Raw genomic sequence first — 19,486 nt, forward strand, 5'->3', positions numbered from 1 at the left:
AAACAGGCCTTAAGCACTTGATGAAATAATAGCCTCTCTTGTGATGCAAGCCAGTCCACCATTTATATTGACACAACCATCAATGAATGGAACGGGAGAGGGGGAGGGGAGCTTTCTGAATCGGATGGCATAGATTGGGATTATTTGGTTAGAATCAACACCTAATTGTGTCTGTGGATCTCATTGTCATGCTAATTCCAGTGCCAGGGTTTGTGCTGGTTTCATATCAGGCTGATGTCAAGTTTTTATGTTACATTTACAGAAACTGTAAGCCTAAAAATGAATGTGTGAGAGTAACATTTCTTTATAAAGCATGTTCACAGTGACACTTGTAATAATGTCCTCACCACTGCAGTGATATACTGCTAAGAGCACAGTCAAAGTGCAGCATTCCTCTCACACACAGCTAGTTTTATATGAACTAATTTTCAATTAACACACTCAACACCCTATACTGAAATATTCATGTAGACAAGATATTCTCATTTTACTGAATCCAGTCTTTAAAACCACTAATAGCTCTGCAACTTCTATGTCCATTTTAAAACAATACTAAGATGCCTGCATATATTATGCACATAAGGTATGACATTCTTGTTCCCTATAAAAACAATGAATCACAAAGACATTGATATTGTTTGCTTAATGTTGTGGCATTATGTGAAGCAAAACCTGTTGAGCTTCAATATCACATTTTAGCACTGTTGCTGAGCAATGTACACTTACTGACAAACCCACCTTAGTTTCTCTCAAATTAAAAGAGAGTTCCTGGACTTGTCACTTTCAATGACGACTAAAAAGTGTACTTACTGACAAACGAGGAGCAAAAACAAAAGTAAATCCGGTTGGTGTCCTGTTACCATGTACTTGTCGGCAATCCTGCCTTGTGCAAGCATCCTCTCACAGGCTTCTCCATTTCCCACAGGCAGACCCCTGATCACACTACAAATTTACCCGAACCAGTTGCCCTCAGACAGTGGTGAACAACACGCAACTTTCCCCCCTTTTTCATTCTCCTCAGCAAGAGGGATTCTGTCTTGTTTGGTTGCTAGTCTGTTCTCATGAAAATCTGCTGTTCAACACTGAAGTTTGAGATCTCAGTTACATTTTATTTCCTCACAAATGTGTCCCCCAAAACACTTAAGCTTTTTTTAGAGGCGTGCATCCCTTTTCTTCTGTTCTCCCTCAGCATCACCGCTGGTAGCACTTGTCTGAATTCTGTGCTCCTTGTCTTTCTTTGCCAGAGTTTTAGACAGTAAGCCCTCCTCCCCCACTGCTAACCCCTCCCCCAAGTTCTATTTGGCCTTAAAACTCCACGCTGCTTCCAGTGAAAAATGTTATAAAGATCCCGGTCTTCCCATACATTCAGATGTTAAGTGATAGCTGCCTCAACTCCACTCTTTCTCTTGCTAACCGAGTGACTTCAGCATGGGCCACAAAAGAAGAAACTCCCCTCTCTTTTCAAAAACAGTTCACCAGCAGCAGCAGTATCAACAAAGAAAACTAATTACTGTGAAAACCTGGATTGCTTTTGAGCACAGTTCTAGCTTCCGAAATTCCAACTCCACCAAACAAAAAGTGAAAAGACAAAAAAACTATGATGAGATCCTTTTAAACCCTTGAAATTTACAAGTGAGCCCAATTAGAGTAATTTATTAAAGTGTTTTCTTCAGATCCCCGCTTCATCAAAACTCATCCGTAGGTACCATAGTTACAGGACTTGGAGACGTTGGAAAAAACATGCATAAGACACAAAATGGAAGAAATACTGTACCTCCTTCATTTTTTATTCAATTTCTTTGCTTTGAATTTAGAACAAAGCACAGTTTTTTTCAAAACTGAGGCACAACTGTGTGAAATGTACACTTAATGTCTTGCACAGTCCAGCAGCACACATTTTTAAAAGAAAAGAAATATTTTAAAGTACAGTATTCAAACCTGGAAACAAACAGATGGGCAAAGTTGCATAGGACCTCAAAACCAGCAACTCTATAAATGAATCATTAAATTCCAAATGGTCTCTCATCCTTTAAAATCCTTTACAATCTCTTGAAAGTGTACTGTACATAACAAATAATTGTGATGTACAGATGGCTAAATATGATATAGTTATCAGTTTGTGGTTTTTTTTATTCACCTTTAGTAAGCTTTTGTTGTCTTACCAACTACCACCTGGCACTGACTGGAAAATACGTAGCACGTTATGTGTAATTACAGTGTGTCAAACATATCTATTTAGGTTCAGATTTGAGAGAGAAATAATAGGGCTGGGATCAAAAAGACCCTTTAATCAGCTTCCTGGTGTGGACAGGTGCACAAGCCCCAAAAGAAAACCTCAAGATAACTTTCCCAGCAGCCTTCGGCTTTTTCTCCACCCCCCCCCACCTCTCCTCCCTAGCAACGAAGAGTTGATGAGCACAGCCTGCTTCTTTCAAACAAGAACAATTGTGTGCATGTTTGGAAAGTATTGAATTACATGATGTTTTCAAAAACACTGAATTGTGATTTTGAATAAAAAACGCCAACATTCATTGACATACAGTGCAGAGACCTCCAGATTTATTCATGATCCGGAGGAACAAACTGAAGATCCCAGTTTGTTTTTTAAGATCTCCACCTGTTGCCTCCTGAATCATTTATCTCAAACTGTTGAGTCGTCTTGTGTCCTGTTGCTGGCAGGGCGTACAGTATACAGTAGCTGCAGGTTTAGATGTCTTAATAACAGACACAGCAGTGGGAAGTTGTAGATTCCATTTTTTTTGCTTCTTTTATAGCCATCTGGAGCTTATGGACGTACAGTAAATAACAATTTTTTCTGGAGTCTTTGGAGAGATTAGATTTCTAATCACAACCATAATGATGTTCCTAGACCAAAGACTTCCAAAGAGGAGGCTGTTTTTTTTTGTTGGATTTTATTAATACTCAGAGATACAGTATGACTATCCTGCCTGGAATTCTATTAATTCTAACAAATACAACTTTTCTCTGTTCAATGCCATTATAACTACAGTATAACATTTTATATTTTTTAAATTGTTTTAAGCAAGAAAATACATAAATATTCCTGTTATTTTATGTTTTATTTCAATTTCATTAGGAGTATGAATAAAACAGTAAGGCACCATATAAAAAACACTTTATAGCCTAGCTAAACCGATCACGTGAAGAACCTATGTACTGGTGTAAAAAATAGTTTGGAATTGGAATGAACCTTAAAAACTGTTTGGCAAGGAAAGCTGTCTTCCTGTCTTGTCACAGGGCCACTGAGTTGTAAAATCAGAACTCTCCCCGGGACTAGGAAACATTGAAAATTCAAGAAAGCATTACTGATTTTTTAAGAAAATAGTCAAATAAAACAAAACACCAAAGTACTAAAACACTTGATTTTTGTTGGATTGATGTATTGGTCCCTGCCACACACAAAAAAAATCTCTTAGGGCATAATGAAGCTCAAATTGAATTGAATTGAAATACAAAACTTTTTGTGCTTTTTCCTATATGTAGGGTTTATGGTGCAGTTCATGATTTATGTGCTGACTCATGGAGGATGTTCTTAAACACAGATGCCACTTGACTGTTAAAGCATTTAAATTATTTGGTGTTTTTGTGCCCGTGTGGAGGAAAAGAATCCAATGTGACAATGCCTGTCATGCTGACTGTCCTGGGAAAATCATTTGAATGGCATGACCTTGAGGTTAAGTTATTTCACCTCCTTGCTTTCCAGCTCCCCACTGCACTAAAAAGTGCATTTCAGAAGGACCTGTCACTGAAGAAGAGAAAGATCATCCCTGTCAGGCTATAAAGCAGAGATAATACATTAGTTTTTTTCACAGTATTTAGGGGGGTTGTAAACAAGGAGAGACCACTTAAAAAAATGAAGAAGCTTGCCACTTCTCAGCACTGAGGCCATGTTTTGTTTTTTTTTGCTCTGCCCTCACATTTCAGAGTGATTCACTCATTAAAACAGACCTGCAGTCAAGCATCAGCTGTGTCACACCTGATGGTCTACAAGACCCAAATGGTGATCTGCTGAAAGAAAATCTGACAAAAAAAAAGCAGTCTTAGGTTAAATAAAACATGAGCATTTATTCTAAATAATGCTACTCTTAATTATGTCCAATTAATTAATATTAAAAATAAGAAAATACATAAAAATAAAATATTGGTTGATTTAAAAAAATTAAAATTTAGATTTCTGTGCAAATTTTTAGGAAACACAGTAAAGCAAAATAAATAAAATGCACTTCATAGAATAAAGCTTATTATACTATTTACTAATGTTTCTATTACATTTTCCACCACAGAACATACTGTACATACTATGCTTCTGCTGTACTTTGGAGAGGTACGAAAACCACACAAAACTGTATTAGGCCTTACCAAAAGATATTCAAAAGACACAATGACATTTAAATAAAGAAGCATGAAAGAATAGTCACTCACATGCATGTATACATTTTTGGTTTAAAAAATTGTGCTCTCATTTCTTTCATCAAATTGTGATTCTCCGTGTTTTGCAGAGAATCAAATTCTATTTATCAAGAAAGTACAAAAGCCCAATAATTAGCTCTGAGCTTATTACATTCACATGTGATATCCAATGTCTTTGGCTTGCTCAAGACCCTCCTTTTCTAAATTTCTGGAAAGGATTAATACATACTCTACGACATTCTACTATTCAGTACTACACAAACACAATCATGCTTTCAATATGCTTCATACACTTGATAAATAATTGAATCACCCTAAAGACCTGTCAGGTCTTTTTGAGATCATCCATCCCTTCACAAAGCAGTGTGGACACCACAGTGAGTCACAGACTGCTTTGTGACAAAGACATTTCACTTCCAATGTCTTCCACAGAGAACAGAAGAACTACAAATTACCCTAAACAAGATTCCTAACAAATTACAGTAAATACAGCCCTTATGAAGTGCTGGTCAACATACAGTACAGAGATCTCAGTTATCAGTTAACTTGGACTCAAAAAGCAAAGCTATCAAATTTGCAGCTACACAAATCCCAGGATCACAAGAATTACGTGGCAAGAACATCCTGCTTTATGCACATGGTTGGGGTAAGGGGGAAAAGAATGGGATTGTAAATGGATTGGGAATGCCAGTGAATGACCGTAAATCTAATAAAAACACCATGGTCTAGAAGACTTGAAAGCACTGAAAGTGGATTAATCTCTGGTTATTACCCCCATCTCCTCCATCTCCCACACGCCTAAATTCAATAAAACTCTATAGGTGCTCTAGTGTATGATAATGAGTGCTTCTCAAAAATTCCCAAGTCCCTTGTGGAATACCTAATGGCACACAACCTTTTTTTCTAAAATAGGGCCCTTTGGATGGGTCACAACTAAAGTGCAGTTCTTTACAGCAGTCATTTATCACTGGAACATTTATTTCCCAGAGAGGCCTGTGTTTTGTGAATGAAAATGCTGGCCTCCTGCGGGGAGCTATGTGGAAAAGAAAAAACAATCTACCCTATATCTTTTGCCTCCTTTTTTATGGTAGTTCAAAGAATTAACGGTTTTTTTTCTGTACAAAGAAATAGTCTGATTTCTGAGGAGAAATTGTGGTCAGACAAATGTATTATTGGTGATACTGCAGCCCGTGAAGATTTGGTGAAACAATATGGTTCTCGTCTCTTTGTTTGCGATTGACATTGTTGCTGGTGGGAAGAGGCAGTGGCATAAGGACATTTTTAAGAATTGTTTTTGTACTTCGTTTCCCAAGTCCCACATGGCTGTTTGGCTTTCAGGGGCGGCGTGATCATTGTTTGCCCTGCTTTAAGAGATTACAAAGCAGAGAGTGAGGAGAGGAATGGGAGAAGGACAGGGATGGTGGGGTTCAATCCAACATTTTTACACGGAACTGTGCTGAGCACACTGAACAACGGAGTACAGGTGTTTCTGTTAATAACATCTTCCAACTCCAATGCTTTCTTTCCTTAACTCAAAAGAAGATTCTGCATTTTATAAATCATTGTGGATACAAATGAAGATCAACAATTTTTAGCAACTAGTTACTATATTGGCTATTGTTAGTAGTAATGACATTCTGATTCTGTGCCTACTACCTTTTGATTTCTGTAGTGTAATGAGCAGAAAGAAAGTATAATGGTTGAGGATGAAATCTCTTTTAATTCAATTTAAACTTAAACAGCGCATTATCAATTTATTCTTCCATCCATTAACACAGGAGCTAAGCAATAATGAGCACTGTATGTCCACTGGGAAAACAGCACCGAATTCTGGTGCTGGAAATCTCTCAGGGGAGCTGGAAGCTTAATTTATACACAAACTCCTGCTGTGCTTTAAAGTACTTGTTTTGCTTTTACAACCAAGTCATTTCCTCATGAGCAATTGTTAGCTTTGACATAGACCATTTCTACCATTTCCATGGCTCTGAAAAACTCTACATTTGCATGCAAGATAGGAGTAAAACTGTATCTTTTGGGTATTGTACAGAACATGCCCTTGATATATCACTATAATGACACTTGGCCAAAATGATAACGAATGCGATGTGTCTATTTACACTATATGTAATGTATTCTCCATACGGTCTCTCGTACCATACTGAAAATAACATCCCCTCCTTGAACGCAGCATTCATGAATCAAAAGTTTCTACACTGCTGAAAACAGTCCTGTTTCAGTAAGTGAACTCTAGTTTGCAAACAGAATGTACATCACTAATAAACACTTAGAATTACCTGATTCAGGTTTTGTCAACATTTGTCAACTTTTTTTTTCCAATGGATGTAACATTATTTATTTTCTAGTAAAAGGATATTATCTCTGTCTTGAATGACTGAGATATATTTCTTAATGTTCTATAAACTACATCCTTCATTTACTTAAGTAGAGTTGGGAGAACACCATTAGGCCCTGGAGATCAATTTATCTTACATATTCCTAGTAGATTTAATAGCACTATTTAATGTACAGAATCTGCAATACTCATACTTAATGAGTGTAATATTAATTTTATACATAAAAAGCTATTACCCTTTTGTATTCTAAAGCATTCTCATTATTTTCTCTAAAATGCTCTCTGTCATCCTTTACTGCTCTTTTACTGTTAAACTTCTGAAAAATCTTTCACTAACCTCCTTTGCAATGTTCTTTTTTTCTCTGTCTTGGCCTTTGCAATATTTTATTTTGACCTTACAAATAATTCTACTTTTTTTAACCTTGATGTTGTTCTTTTTAAATAATTCTATAACGTATTTTCTTTTTTTATTTGTCATATTTCAGGTGTTACATCATTTGAGCATTTTATACATGTATATGAATAATACATAAATAAAATAATTATGTTATAAAATATTTTACTTCACTTAAACTATGCCTCATTGCCTCATTTCACAGTTTCTTATGAAATAGCCAAGTCCAAACTACATCATGCCAAAGCACAACTCTATCGATACTTTATTGATTGATAGTCTCACAAGCCTATAAATTTATCTTTATAATACTATAAGAACATCCACACTAGCCTATTAAAGCAGTAGCCAGTTAGGAGTATTGTGGGCTTGCTCTGGTACACTTAGCGTTGTGACTTCTCAGTTACCTGTGAGCTTGCAGTGTTAGTAGGCAGAGCTGTATCTCTCCTTTCTTTTTCACCCTGGCTGTGTAGTGTAGTGTGTGCCAGTGCGAATATCTGCCAGTGCAAAGATGGTCAGATGATTATTTGCCTCAAAGGGCACATGTAAGCCTTCATCTCACTTTTTTCTTAACTCACAGATTTTTACGGTTATCCAATATAATTAAGATCTAGCAGCTACATTTAAAATGAAATAGTCAGATACCAGTTTTCTCTGAGTGGAAATATTAAAGATGAATCACTAACAATAATTTGCCCTAATCCGCCCAGATTTGTGTAGATCATACTTTAAAATTCTTTACACTGAACAGTAAATGCTCATTGAGAACATAAGAACGTTTATAGACAAGAGAAGGTCAGTGTTGCAATTTATGTTGTGGTTCGCTGTGCATAGTTAATTGATTTCAGATTATTCAGCCATTTGTAGGATCCTGAAGAATCAACTTCAACAATTTGTCTGGGATCTTTATTCCAGTCATGTGTGAAGGTGATGAACTCACAGAGTTTGTCAGTTTAATTTTCCTTTCATTTAAAAGCTATGGAAACATCCATAATTCTCAAAATAAAAACAGAGAAAATGAGGAAAAGAGCTCTGAAAGAAATGAAATGTATAACCAGGATAGTGTTCCAAGATGAAATCAGTTCATTCTGACTCAAATACAAAGGAAAACAAAAATTTCCATTTAAATAAATACAAATGCAGATCCCACAGCTTGGGATTTCACAGTGTACTAAATGACAGATATGCAGAGCATAGAAAGTTTTTTACATAGTTGATGAATAAAATAATTTTCCTACCCAAGGAAATAAAAGTAGATGTGTCCCTCTAGACCTTACATTTAGACTTAATTACTAGGCACAAAGGTCTACACTAACAAAGCCAAAGGACGTGGGGAATTCATCCAGGCACCTGATCTGTAATCTCTCTGGAGAAGACTTTATTAAAGACAGAGGGACAGTTGGTCACAAAAGGGATCTGGCAGAAATGAGGCAGGTCTGTCTCTTGAGAGCTGATGTGCCCAAAGCACATGAATGGATTGTTTTTGAAACAAAACATTTTTTGCTTCAGGCACTTTTACTTATACTTTAAATTTTAATTTTCACTACACTTTTCTAGAAAACAAAAAGCGAGCTTAGCAGCTAATAGCTCTGTATCCAGTGGATCACCTTATATAGTGATCCAGTTATAACTGCTTCCTTCGCAGCAGCACTGAACAATTGCTGTTGAGTTTTCTGCACGGCATACCAGAAATCAGGGAGTTAGTTGCAGTGATCAAGACAAATATTTACAAAGGCATAAAACAGAATTTCAGTCTCCTTGTTATCCACTCAGGCTTTGACTGAAGTGTTTCTTAAGTAAGAAAAAATCAGTTCTAATCACATATTTAAAATGTAGATCAATTACAAGCCCATAATCCAAAATGGCACACAGAGTTTTAACATCTGATAGTAACAGACAGTGACAGAATTGTCAGAAAAAATAGTTTTTGATAAATTAATTTAGAATCAATCTAATCATGACATGACATGAGTGGATAAAGCAAATTGTGCATTAGGAACCATTTCGGTGTTTTGGATTTCAGTTAGACATTCTGGTCCAGTACTGTTTTGTCAGTTTGGGCTAGAAATTACATAAACGTCTGTATCATCACCATAGATGTGAAAATCTACGATATCATCAGGTGGCAGCAGGTACAGTACACACCAATCACCAAATTCTCCAAGAAAAAGCCTTGGGGAACACCAAAATGCTCAGTTCTTAATGCAGAATTAGCTTTATCTACTGAAAAATATAGTAACATTGTCATTGTTCATTTTTCTAAACACAAGTAGATAAAAAAAATCTGGATTGTAGAGCTCAACCTGCACTCTGAGAAAGACTAAGTCAAAAAGTAAAAACATTACATCTCTCTCATGTCACAGTAAACAGTCTGTTATAATGTGCATCAATGGCTGAAAAAATCCAAAATCCAGACCGAACAAATGTCCCTCATTCAGTTGGTTTTCCATATTAATTTCTACTATTTCCAACATTTGGTGTGAATAACCTACAATCCTATTGAAGACATGCAATTTCACAGGGTATCTGAATCAATTCTTTTGTGGCACCATATTGTCTATTGGTCTTTTTTATTTTACTACCTCTTTCACATAGGGGTTCAATGGTGCAAAGCAATTTAAATTAATCTGATTTTAATGTTCAAAAATTGCTATTCAATGAGAGCAAAGGGTTAATCATAACAATCATCATTCTGTCCTCACAGGGGGAAAACGCAGGAAGCACAAATGAATCCTTTTCAGTCAGATCACAGGGATCCATCTGTCAAATTATGCTTTTTTTGTCTTTCTGATCCACAAGTCTAATCTAATTCCTTTTCAGGCTGTCCGCTCATGTGTGCAAAGGGCCTCTACAGCATACTTGCTCACAACCCTTCCTGCCTGGTCTCTGCACAAAAGAGGCCGGCTGTTATTCCAGGGAAGCCTCTCGAAAGCTGCCAGAGACTGCGAGACCCTCTCTCCAATGTTGTGACCCTCTCTTTCTCCCACACTCTCCCCTCAGGGTGCCTGCTGAGCTTCGAACCCCTAGAAACCCAGACCATGGCTTACTGCTGCTTCTATTGTGGACATTTTTACAACTCGCTGTCTCAGGAAGGCTGGAAGTATTGCTAAGGATACCAGTCATTCAGGTTTAACACTTTTCTCTCCCCTTCTCTCTGGTAAGCGTTATAGAAACATAAAGGCACAAACTCCCAGATTCAAAGACAGCTTCTTCCCACAAGCTGTCAGATTACTGAACTCTACCCCTACCACTGGCTCACACTGACGTATTTCTTTCTTCTTCTTTTTTAGTTGTATGTTATTTAACTTGATGTTGAAGCTGCTGCTGCTCTGTGTTTATGTTTTGGCGTTTCCTTAATGCCTTCATATTGGAGCATGCATGCAAAGAAGCATTTCACTGCACTTGTGCATATGCCAAATAAACCGAACAGCCAAGCAGATGCAGCTACAGATTTATCTCTGAGCTCAGCAGGATTAGTAAACCCTGGATAGCAATCAACGTAATTATTGTTTTGGAAATCATTTATCTGCTCTCATTAAAGGCTCATTAATTCTCTCTAACTAAAGATAAGAAATAAAAATAAGTACCGTTTTTAAAATCACGCACCAGAAAATACATCACAAATATGTATTAAAATAATTACAGGGTGCCAAGATATGACATTTTACTTTGAAACATGCTACCTTTGAAATATTTTCTGTTAGTAATCTTATCTGACAAGAGGAAATTGAAAATCATGCAAAACATTATCATTGAGCTGTAATAAAACCACACAGAAAATGGTTTACACGATGATTGTCAAAACATATAAAACTTCCCATAACAGGTATTGTGAAGGACTTGTACACTTAACAAACTGGAAGGATGTAATCTTGTATAATCTTTTTCTTCTTAATATTCTCAATAGACATCATGGTCACAGATAATGTAGAAAAGCCATTTGAAAGATTTTCTTTTGCAGAAACAACCAAATAATGAATATTTTATTGATTAATTTAATCAATAAAACATTAGAATAAGAGCATGAAAGAAACAAGTCTAATAGTGGTATTAACATTTTCATTTCTGTAACTAACCCTCTTTTAATTGAAACTAATTTCTCTGTGAAGTATACTTTGTATACTATAAATTATATTTTATTTGTTGTATGGATATTATCAGTTTGCTCAATAATCTTTTATTATGGTAAACCACATTATACAGTGTCACCGGTGCGATGGCTCTGTGGCTAAGGATCTGCACCTGTGGCTGGAAGGTTTGTATCCTGCGGCCGGCAGAAGAATCCTACTCCGTTGGGCCCCTGAGCAAAGCCCTTAACCCCAACTGCTCCAGGGGTGCCGTATAAATGGCTGACCCTGTGCTCTGACCCCAAGCTTCTCTCTCCCTGTCTGTGTGTCTCAGTGTGTCAGCAAGTTGGGGTATGCGAAAAGACAAATTCCTAATACAAGCAATTGTATATGGCCAATAAAGTGATCTTATCTTATTTTCTTTTCTCATCTTCCAACTTATTATTTCACAGATGACTGAAATGAGGTAAAATGTCTGTGAAAGGCCATAATTACAGAAAGGACATACAGTATGACTAATTATCTGTCCAGGTAATAATAGTTGTAGTAAATAGTATGAGTATAGTAGTAATTTTAGATGACCATGTACATTACTTTACACAGAACCAATCCTTGTTCATTGCACCTGAGGTCCAGGTAGTAATTTTAGTTATAAATGGGACATAGGGACATACAGTAGGTGAATATTGTTCACTCTGTCCAGACAAGTGCGGGCTGCATTACCAGTGTTGAAGGGTCCATTTTTTTGCACATTCTTTGTACAGAGATTCAGTCTCATATCTGAATGCACTTTTAAGTAAATGTTTTTCTCAGAGCAATCAGAAGTTCCACCTCTTCTTATTGCATTTGTAAAAAAAGACATCACTCAACAAGGATCAGCATTTCACTTTTTCAGCCGTGCCCAAAACAACTGACTTCTTTTGCAAAAAAAAGCTTGGAGCAGAATGAAGACATTTTATTCTGTGACAATGAAACGTACCAAAATAGGAAACACTGTGATGACCCTTTTACAGATACTTTCACAGAGACAAGGCTGTTGAAGTTCACGTCAGTTTAAAAGAATAATGGAAAAGACCACTTGACAATACTTCTTGGCAATCCTGGTCAAGCTGTATATAAAAGCATAAATATTTATAATAAAAAGTGCTAATAAAAGTAGCAAGAAGCATGTATTATAATTTAAAATGACAGTAACTTACCACAGGATCCAGAGGAGGGAGTCTCATCTCCATTCCCTTCAGCCAGTGTCGAAGCGCTCGGATTTGACCTCTGAACTCTGTTTGCCAGTGATGCCAGTCTTCAGCTTCTCTCCTGCACAAAGCACATAAGATTCTTAAATCCTAGGACCTGCCCAAATGTGTTGTACTGTACTGTATATATTTTGAGAACAGGTAAAGGAACTCCCCAACAGTACGTGGCAAAGCTCTTGAGTGAGGGCCAGAGCCAGCTGAAGGAGAGTTCAGTAGCGTCTCGACATTCGCCAGGGGTCCGTGCAGAAACCATCAGCAATAGCCAGATTTGAATATAACCAAGTCCACCCCTGTGCCATCACACAATGTATGTATGTACAGCATATAGAATGTAACCCTCGCTTATATAATAATGGAAATATGAATGCATTGGCTTCAATTGAAAACATCGATTAACTAAAAGAAACGGCAGAAATTCGTTTAGCAATCAGGTTAGTAATCAGTTAATTCATTAGCTAGATTTATCTCACATCACTTGTCCAAGTCCATCTTATTTCAATGCTGCAGTTAACAACCTTTGTCTCACTTTCATCCTCCTCTGCTCTTCTTTCATACCAGACCTTGTCAGCCAGACCAAATTGTGCAAAAGTGAATCTGCCAATGTTAAATTTGTTAAGACCCTACTGTAAAACACGCAGGCAATAATCAGAGCATCAATGGCTTATTTGCAAAGGACAAACAAATTGGATCTGCATATTATAGCAGTAATGAAGGATGATGTTGCTAGGATCAAAGCGGATTATGTTCACAGGCACAATGTTGTGGTTTGTCTGTGCTTAGAAATGTAAGAGTCAATACTCAAGACTATATACGGCATTAAACAGCATGAGACCACTCACCTGCTGGAATAAGCACCTCTCCCACTGTAATAATGAAGGTGCTTTCTTCAGCTTTACAGCTCTGACCTTGACTTTGTAATTTTCTTGTAATGTTCTTTTCACAGTATGTATTGTAAAGCATTTTAATTACTTTTATATAAAATTGTACATAACATGAAGTTTTTTACTGTTATGTTATGCTCTAGAAATTACGGATGATACAGCACCAATATGAGATATGAAATGAGATTGGCACTGTGGCAAGGCAGTTAGACCTTTGGCCTTACACATGGCTTTGAAACAGTCTAAATGTGTCTCTATGTGTCTCTGCAGGACTATTGTCCTGTCCAAAGGCAGTGCATTAGTGTGAGATCGGAGTCTACACTGGAAGCAAAGGGCACAATATGGGACCGGTCTGCCATAACCCTCTTCAGGTTAAGTGGTTTTCCAATGGTGGATGGTACAGCATCAGTTGGATCGCAGCAAAAGATTTATTTTCTACATTGCTTTTCTTTACAATGGACAACTTGAAATACATTTTCATGACCATTCATACATTTTGTTTCAGCCCTTCTTTACGTAGTTAAATCTTCCCGGACTACTCCCCACGTTTTAGGACTATTGAATGAGCTATAAGTTCATGCAAGAGAACCTATGCACAAGACCATTCCCTGCTACTAAAACAGCAGTTGATTAGCTGTTGTCAGTTTGCCCGCATATTTGAATTTCCTCACTCCAACTGTTGTGATTTTATTTTTGATGTTTTATCTCCTAGATTTATTTATGAGAGTTCATCCAGGCATACCCTGTTCGTTGGTCGTACAAAAGACATTAACAATTGGCCAGCTGCTGTCTTTGGCCATTTGCTCACACACTCATTATCTGCTAGCTGGCATGCTGCCTAATACGCATCAATGGCATATGACCAGAGTCTCATTGAAATCTGTCTCATTGGAAGAAAGAAACTTATTACAGAGGAGATAGTGACTAGAGGATCCTTCAGTGCACTTTCCATCACTGTTACCTGTTTTCTTGTTTGGCTGCTGATATGTGGGGTCTCTGTGTCACTTCCACTTCATTCTGAAAGAAAAACAGCGTATAGTGAAAACAGCGTATAGTGATATCCGCACTCCAAATATACAGTACTGTGCTCCATGTCAGTTTGGGACATATTTGTTATTCTTAAAAGTGATACACAAGCAGTTGATCTACACAACAGTTCTGTTCCTCTGTGATTCTGTTTCTCTCTCACACCTAAGCCCTTAATTTCTCATTTATGAACTTGGCATTGAAAATACTTGATTGGGAATTATTATTTCATTTAAATTCAAACAATTTGATCTTTACTTTAAGTACATATGTACATCTAGTTACACTGTTACATAACTGAAATAAATTCATAGTTCAGGTATGGTATAGTTCAGCAATTACTCTATTCTGCTTTACTCATCACAACATTTCATTGTTCTAGTGGATTACTGTGTAGTGTACCTCACTAAGCTCTTGCACGACCACTGTAATCATTCCTGATTGCTTGAGGAAGCCCCCAATTCGCAATTTGAACTACATCTTTCAGACCTTTTCAGTCCCACCTCAGTTACAACCTGTAGATATTGCCCAGATCAGGCCCTGACACTGTTACACTGTGGTATCATCCATAATGTGTTGTTTATGGTATCATCCATAAAGCAAACGATTCATTGGAATTCAAAACTTACTATATCAGCCATTTATGTTGTGGAAGAGGGGGGTTAATTTCTAATGACAGACATTCAGTGTGGTTCACAGGCTGCTGCTCCTTTACCTCTTCTATTTTAACGTAGACTTGCTTTTTGGTGGGACAAACATCTCGAGTCTCTAGAAGACCAGAACGAATATGCATTTCCGGAGGTTGAACGTGTCCATCATATTGAAGATCGCCTGTGGAAATCACAACCTCTGCCCAAGAATTCACACCCTGAAATGAAGGTATATACAGTCCCTTGTCATTTCTGAAGTCTCAGAATCAAAAAGTCCTCATAGCTTTAAACACAGGGAAGTTCCATTATGTCTGTACTGCTATTCTGACCTACCACACATCATTTTGGCATCTTTGCCTCAACTAAAAAGTTCATTTCCCAACTTATTATTACAAATAAAAATCCAAAGTTGTAAGAAACATAACATAACATAACATCACTTTATTAGCCCTATACAATTTCTTGCACTAGGAATTCGTCTTCTCGCATACCCCAGCTTGCTCTCCATGAGACACAGACACACAGAAAGGGAGAGGGAAGTTTGGGGTCAGAGCAAAAATATAAGAACATAAAACAGTGGGTTATGGTTTATTTTTGCTACACACAATGAATAAAATGTGAAAATAAAAACACTAATTACAAATATGGCCTCTTCCTTATATAAATCCATGATAGTGGCCCACTGCAAAAGCTACTACATGCTAACATCATGCTTCCTCATCCTCACTTGCACACAACATTCAATACAGCCCCCTTGTGGAAAGAATATACCTTTACAGCCTTAGTGAATGTGTTGCACCTCGCTGTTGTGGTTTTGCTATTTGGCAAGGTTTCAGTGTAAATGTGACAACTGAGTATTTTCTTTCAATCATGTTGTGGGAATGATCTGACCACAGCAATTACAATATTTGTTTTGACAGAGGTGTAACTTTCTTGTTAGATGTCAATTACATTAATGAATCTTCTTTATGTGGACAACTGCAATTTTCTGTAACAATCTAAACATACTGATGGATAAAAGAAACGCAACACCTCCTCCTCCACACTCTGGCCCTCCCGTCTGCGTGGAACAGGCTGAAGAGTAACTCATCCGTAAAGAGGACCTGATCACTGCTGACGCATCCATTGCAGCCTCTGTCTGGCCCAAGCCAGTTGGGTGCGACGTCTAGGAGGTGTGAGCAGAGGGCCTCTGACAGGTCGCCAGCACCATGGAGCCTCACTGTCCTGTCACTGATGTGTCTTCCGGCAGTTTCAGCAGCAGTACGGGTGGCAGATCTGGAACGATCTCTCAGAAGGACCAGTGTGATGTGTCGGTCTTGCTCTGGTATGGTCACTCAAGGGCAACCAGATCTTGAACAGTCATCTGTCCTTCCAGTCTGCTGAAACCTTCTCTGTAGTCGGGACACAGTGGACTGGCTCACTCCATAGTGTCTGGCAACGCTGGCACATGACATGCCTGCCTGCAGCATGCCTATGGCCCTCTCCCTTGCTTCTGGGGATATTCGAGGCATTATGGAATGCACAGAAAACTGACTAAGTGTGGCCTTAGTGACCTAAGCTTTGAATTAAGGCATTGTTCCGCCTGGACCTCATTCGATAAAAGTGCACCTAACAAGGTTTCGTGTGATTGGCAAGTTGCAAAGCCTCACTACACAAGCTGTATTGCTGGTCAGAGGGCTTAAAACAAATTGACATCTTTTTGTGAAAGTACATAAGCTATTACTAAAGCATTCTCATTCCAGAAAATGTTGCGTTTCTTTTTTCCATCAATATATGGTGTATTGAACAAGTAATAGGTTTATTCCATGCTGAAAAGAGAAGAAAGAAAACACAATGTTTTGTCTGTGGAGCCTTGGTGTGAGAAGGCTCCACGGCCAAAATGTGTTTTCTTCTCTTTTCATCATGGAATAAACCTATTACTTGTTCCTTTGCAGCATATGAATGCTGACACAGCTACCCACCTGAACTACAGTAAGCTCAAACCTCACTGGTGTTCAAGGCTCAAGATGGTTCTGTTTTCTGAGTACAGAATGTACAGTATAATACTGTTTTTACCAATAATTCCTGATTAGAAAGTTATATTAAACATAGTATTGTTATATTAAGAGCTGTTTAGCACCCTGAACTTGTAACTGGAAGGTTGTGGATTTAAATCCCAGGTGAAACACAGCAGTTGTACCCTTGAACAAGGTACTTTACCCAGACTGATCCAGTAAGATACCCACCTGTATAAATAAATACAAAAGTATAATATGTTGACTTGGATAAAGGCGTCGGCCAAACGTGGAATGAAATCTAGAAAAACCCTAAAGAAATAATATCTGCTATGCTTGGAATGTGTATACACTAGCACTAAGAACATTTGTAGTATTAAGTGCTACAAATGAGAGGAGGTCATTTAATTGTGTCCATTAAGATGTGTTTTTACTTGAAGCTTTTGATCCCAAGTTTTCAAATTAGCTCCAAACTTGAAGGTCATTTGCTAGAAGCACTACCTAACCAGCTCTGTGTAAGCAGATTAAACAAGATACAGCTTCTCCCTGATAAATGGTCTTGTTAATGTCTGTTCTGTAATATGAAACCATTTGCTGGGAAGCAGTAGATTCTACACACAGGGGATCCCTGGGAATTGATCTAATTTCATATCTTAAAATGATTGAACAATTTGCTGGACATCAGTTAATTTCAAACTGTTACCATAACTCTCTACTCTAATTTAGCCAGCTGCCTGTTGATGTGTTTTAAGGTCATCTTTATTTTTCCATTTGATAATGACTGAAGGACAAAAGATTCGTTTTTGTATCACATGGGTTTATTTACATTAGAATATAGTGTTATCCTCAAAAAATACACCAGATTTTAATTTTAACCATGCCTTATAACACTTTCTTTTTGAAGGGAAAAACCAAACATTTTCATGTATGATGCCTTTCTAATGATTTAATACAGCTAAACATACAGTATATTGCTTTTTGATGAGCGGACATATCTGAAGTCTTCATTATCTTGCAACTCCCCTTATGTTTCATTACCATGTTAGTAAAACATGCGAAGCAAAAAATATATTATATAATATCAAAAACATGATGAAAAATGAAAATAACGATGATTTACAGAAGTCAAATACTTTTAAGGAACAACAAAACATATGACAAAGGTATTGCTATGTTGAACAAAAGGGGTACAATACACTGGTTTAAAGCCAACAGGAACATGAAGCTTTCAGATCCTTCTCTAAAGAAAGATAAGTCTGGACTTGGGCGTGATCTTAAAAAATCAATATTCAAATTCTACCCTTATCACTCCATTAAGGTTTTAGACATTTTTCTTAAATAAGCTGCATATTCACTACCCCACAAAATGTCTCAAGGAAACAAACAGTAACTCCACAGAGGTAAGGCTAAACATACAGTACAAGATGTACTGTACAGTATGCTGCATGATGATGCAATTGAGCTGGTTATTGTTATTTTTCAGTGCGGTCAAATTGAATTATATAGTCTTTTTTATCATTCTAAATAAAACGTATCATCTGTATACACAGAAAAAGTATTTTATGTTACTGAAAATGAAAATTAGTTTCAATAAGGCCACAAAATATTTCCTAGTCGTGTTGCTACAGTAGGTGCAATTTCACTGAATGTAATAAAGGGCACAATATCATAAGCTTTGTAGTGTCTAAAAGCAATCTTGTGAGTACTGCAAAGGAACACCAAAGGATCCTTCATATAAGCAAGTACATCTTTCATGTGATTAATACTAAATACTAAAAAGTGGAGGAGTTAGAGGAGACTTTCACCACTGCTCATATGTGTTAAGATTGTCTTAAACTGTTTAATAACTCTTCAACTGCTGTAGCGGATTTCAGTCCTTTCTATGATCACGTTAAGAGAAATGGTACACAGTAACCGGCTTTTTACTCCTCTCAGTTTGTATCTCATCAATGCAAAGAATATATTTTGGGTACAAAAAGTATTATTTATCGATAAAGGTGACTTCAATAATACAATGACATTTTCATTACACATTATATCTTACAGTAATACCGCAGCACTGTAGCTATAAATGGCAGTCTGTTAATTCATCTAATTTGATGATTTACAAGAAAATGACAAAGTATCTGTAAATTGGTCTCAACTGAAGTGAACAAGCCCTGCAAATAACATCTTTGCACTGTCTCCAAATAAGCCTTTTCTGCAGTGCATGAGTTCATTCCCCTAGTCTGATTACAGAGTTTTGATCAAGGCATTTTGATCACACAGGAGACATAAAATCAGTCATGGCCAATGAAATGCAGTAGCTGTGAATGTCTCACTGAGACAAGCCAGGTCCAGATAAGAAGGTCAGTGGAAAGTGTCTCAGTTTATTTTGTAGTGTTAACAGTAGCTCTGGGTAATTGTAGCATATTCCTGGTATCTCAAGAAGAAGCATGAA

General features: G+C 37.2%; 1 protein-coding gene across 3 annotated transcripts in view; it reads right to left on the reverse strand.

Moving 5' to 3' along the window:
- Positions 1-15,266, reverse strand: part of macf1b (microtubule actin crosslinking factor 1b) — a 64,589-nt gene extending 49,323 nt beyond the window's left edge. The window contains exons 1-3 of one of the 3 annotated variants that reach the window (XM_088601102.1): positions 15,118-15,266; positions 14,338-14,393; positions 12,445-12,556 (exon numbers count right to left, since the gene is read on the reverse strand). In XM_088601102.1, coding sequence (XP_088457228.1) covers positions 12,445-12,556; positions 14,338-14,393; positions 15,118-15,195 — 246 coding nt within the window. In that variant the 5' untranslated portion in view covers positions 15,196-15,266. Of the gene's footprint in view, positions 1-810; positions 1,352-12,444; positions 12,557-14,337; positions 14,394-15,117 lie in introns of those variants that run through there. The other 2 variants (XM_088601101.1, XM_088601100.1) reach the window with 2 other exon arrangements.
- Positions 15,267-19,486: the final 4,220 nt, after the last annotated feature.

Source organism: Lepisosteus platostomus, chromosome 12 (assembly GCF_059453375.1).
Source record: "Lepisosteus platostomus isolate fLepPlt1 chromosome 12, fLepPlt1.hap1, whole genome shotgun sequence".
Classification (NCBI taxonomy): Eukaryota; Metazoa; Chordata; class Actinopteri; order Semionotiformes; family Lepisosteidae; genus Lepisosteus; species Lepisosteus platostomus.